This window comes from Colobus angolensis, unplaced genomic scaffold, assembly GCF_000951035.1.
Source record: "Colobus angolensis palliatus isolate OR3802 unplaced genomic scaffold, Cang.pa_1.0 Scaffold250, whole genome shotgun sequence".
Classification (NCBI taxonomy): Eukaryota; Metazoa; Chordata; class Mammalia; order Primates; family Cercopithecidae; genus Colobus; species Colobus angolensis.
The window spans coordinates 1,240,755-1,244,325 of NW_012115711.1; the positions used below are offsets into that span (position 1 = coordinate 1,240,755).

The 3,571-nt window shown below is 46.5% G+C and overlaps 1 protein-coding gene across 1 annotated transcript in view; it reads right to left on the bottom strand.

Annotated features, from left to right (window-relative positions):
- Positions 1 to 3,571, bottom strand: part of FAM120C (family with sequence similarity 120C) — a gene marked incomplete at its 5' end in the record, with an annotated part of 150,175 nt that overhangs the window by 8,067 nt on the left and 138,537 nt on the right. Inside the window, 2 exons of the mRNA XM_011946593.1 lie at positions 460 to 517; positions 1,548 to 1,686. Coding sequence (XP_011801983.1) covers positions 460 to 517; positions 1,548 to 1,686 — 197 coding nt within the window. The remainder of the gene's footprint in view (positions 1 to 459; positions 518 to 1,547; positions 1,687 to 3,571) is intronic.

Genomic DNA, 3,571 nt, shown 5'->3' on the forward strand with positions numbered 1-3,571 from the left:
AGGAGCTAAACTCCGTCTCAAAAAAAAAGAATAAGCAGAATGGTAGTGCTCCCACCACATATATTCAGCAAAGGTAAAAAAGTCCAATTTTTTAAAGTCCACCATATCTGGTGGCCCCTCAGAAGCTCAGGCAGGCTATGGGCAGTCTCATTGTTAGCATCACTCTGGCCCCTTTCTGGCTGCATGTTGCACATAGTATGCTAGGAGGTCTTTAGGACACAGTACCTGGTTTCTATCTTGTGGCCTCACTCGGAAAAGGGTAAGACTCTGCAGCCCTGTGGGAACAGCTTGGGGCAGGCTAACCCTCACTATACCATTAGAATGAAATCAAATGCCTGAAGGAGTTGAGAAGCTCCCCTAAGCAGCTCAGGTTTCCATGCCTGATGTGATCTCTTGTAGTTTAGCTGAAAAGGCAAAAGGCATCAAACAGAAGCTAAATATCTCAAAAAACATACTTACTTGCTTATTTCCTTTTTTGTGTCCCTTGGATCCTCTACCAGTCTGTTCTTTTCCATGCCTTTAGCAAGTGAGAGAAAAAGTGATCATGAGAAACATAAAGCCCACACACCCCTTTTCACTTGGTTAACTATTTGTCTCCTCTTGGAAGTCTGACCCTCTTAAGTCAGATACCCCTTCTCAGTGTTACTACTGAACATCTATTTCGGTCATTGCTATATTCTACTGAACTGAATTGTTCTGTATCCCATGTCTTCCTCTAGGGCAAAAAACTCTTTCATCAAGGCAGGGCAATTTATTATATATTTGCTGAGGTAAACTGAAGACTGATTTTAAAAAAATGGAAAGTTGGGCCAGGTGTGGTGGCTCACACCTGTAATCCCAGCACTTTGGGAGGCCGAGGTGGGCGGATCACCTGAGGTCAGGAGTTTGAGACCAGCCTGGCCAACACGGTGAAACCTCATCTCTATTAAAAATACAAAAATTAGCCTGGCGTGGTGGTGGGCGCCTGTAATTCCAGCTACTTGGGAGACTGACGCAGGAGAATCACTTGAACCCGGAAGGTGGAGGTTGCAGTGAGCCAAGACCACACCATTGCACTTCGGCCTGGGAAACAAGAGCGAAAACTCCATCTCAAGAAAAAAAAAAAGGAAAGTTGGTCAGGCATGGTGGTTCATACCCGTAGTCCCAGCACTTTGGAAAGCCAAGACAGGAGGATTGCTTGAGCCCAGGAGTTTGAGACCAGCTGGGCAACATGGCAAAACCCCAGTTCTACCAAAAATATGAAAAATTAGCCAGTCATGGTGATGCACACCTGTGGTCCCAGCTACTTGGGAGGCTGAGGCAGGAGGATCACTTGAACCTGGGAGGCAGAGGAGGTTGCAGGAAGCCGAGATCATGCCACTGCACTCCAGCCTGGGCAACAAAGTGAGACCCCATCTCAAAAAGAGAAAGAAAAAAAGAAAAAAAAAAGTAAAGTTAGTTAGTACTTCTTGCTTTAATAGAAGGATTTAATACCTAGGCATTTTCCCAAGGATACCTAGGCATTTTCCCAAGGGGACTAGCTCATACCAACCTATTTGGATACATACCCCTTTCCTGGCCCACCGACAGAAACCACTTGCATGCCGAAGGATCCTCGGCCCCTGGAGGATCTGCTGCCAGCCCACTGGCCCACAACCATTCCAGCAATCTCCAGTTTTCCTCCTTGGGGTGGGATTGGATGGAGACCTGGCAAGACAGAAAGAATGGTGGTAATGGGGCAGGTGTGGTGGCTCACGTCTGTAATCCCAAAACTTTGGGAGGCCGAGTCGGGTGGATCACTTGAAGTCAGGAGTGGAGTTCCAGAGCCAGCCTAGCCAACATGGTGAAACCCTGTCTCTACTAAAAATACAAACAATTAGCCAGGCACCGTGGTGCGTGCCTGCAATCTCAGCCACTGGGGAGGCAGAGGCACAAGAATCACTTGAATCCAGGAGGTGGAGGTTGCAGTGAGCTGAGACTATGCCACTGCACTCCAGCCTGGGCGAAAGAGTGAGATTCTGTCTCCAAAAAAAAAAAAAAAAAAAAAAGAAGAAGAAGAAAAAAGTATTGTAAGTACAAGGCAGGATAAGAGGTGGACAAAAGATCCTACAACCCATGACCTACTCTTCTTATTTCCATTTCTCTCTGATAAAAAGACTCTGTGGCAGGGCATGGTGGCTCATGCCTGTAATGCTAGGAGTTCGAGACCAGCCTGGCCAACATGGGGAAACCTCGTCTCTACTAAAAATACAAAAATTAGCCAGGTGTGGTGGCCTGTGCCTGTAGTCCCAGCTACTCAGGAGGCTGAGGCAGGAGAATGGCTTGAACCCAGGAGGTGGAGGTTGCAGTGAGCCGAGATCACACCACTGCACTCCAGCCTGGGCGAAAGAGTGAGATTCTGTCTCCAAAAAAAAAAAAAAAAGAAGAAGAAGAAAAAAGTATTGTAAGTACAAGGCAGGATAAGAGGTGGACAAAAGATCCTACAACCCATGACCTACTCTTCTTATTTCCATTTCTCTCTGATAAAAAGACTCTGTGGCAGGGCATGGTGGCTCATGCCTGTAATGCTAGGAGTTCGAGACCAGCCTGGCCAACATGGGGAAACCTCGTCTCTACTAAAAATACAAAAATTAGCCAGGTGTGGTGGCCTGTGCCTGTAGTCCCAGCTACTCAGGAAGCTGAGGCAGGAGAATCGCTTGAACCCGGGAGGTGGAGGTTGCAGTGAGCCAAGTTCACGTCACTGCACTCCAACCTGGGCGATGGAGCAAGACTCTGTGTCAAAAAAAAAAAAAAAAAAATAGAAACTCTGTGATAACACAAAGGTGTCATGATGGAAGCACATTCAGTGAGGAGGGCCGAAGATCTGTACACATCTACTTTAGCAAGTATGGTACAGGTGATTCATTTTTTAATCACAGAGCCTAGCATATAGTAGGCATTCAGTATTTGTTGAGAGAATGAATGTCTTAACATCTAGTTATTAGAAAATTACAAACCTAAACTACCTTTTTTTTTGTTTTGTTTTTTGAGACAGCGTCTCACTGTGACACCCAGGCTGGAGCGCAATGGTGCGATCTCGGCTCACTGCAACCTCCACTTCCCAGGTTCAAGTGATTCTCCTGCCTCAGCCTCCTGAGTAGCTGGGACTACAGGCGCATGCCACCAGGCCCAGCTAATGTTTGTATTTTTAGTAGAGACAGGGGTTCACCATATTGGCCAGGCTGGTGTCAAACTCCTGACCTCAAGTGATCCACCCGCCTCGGGCTCTCAAAGTGCTGGGATTACAGGCTTGAGCCACGGTGCCTAGTCCTAAACTACTTTTGATACAAATATACATCATTACAGATCGTAGGATTAGCCAAACAACCAAACTAAACTGAAAATAATGAAACTAAACTAACAGTAATTTATACTTAAAAAGCAAGAATAGGCTGGGCATGGTGGCTCATGCCTGTAATCCCAGCTACTCAGGAGACTGAGGCAGGAGAATCGCTTGAACCTGGGAGGCGGAGGTTGCGTTGAGCCGAGATTGCACCATTGCACTCCAACCTGGGCAAAAGGAGCTAAACTCCGTCTCAAAAAAAAAGAATAA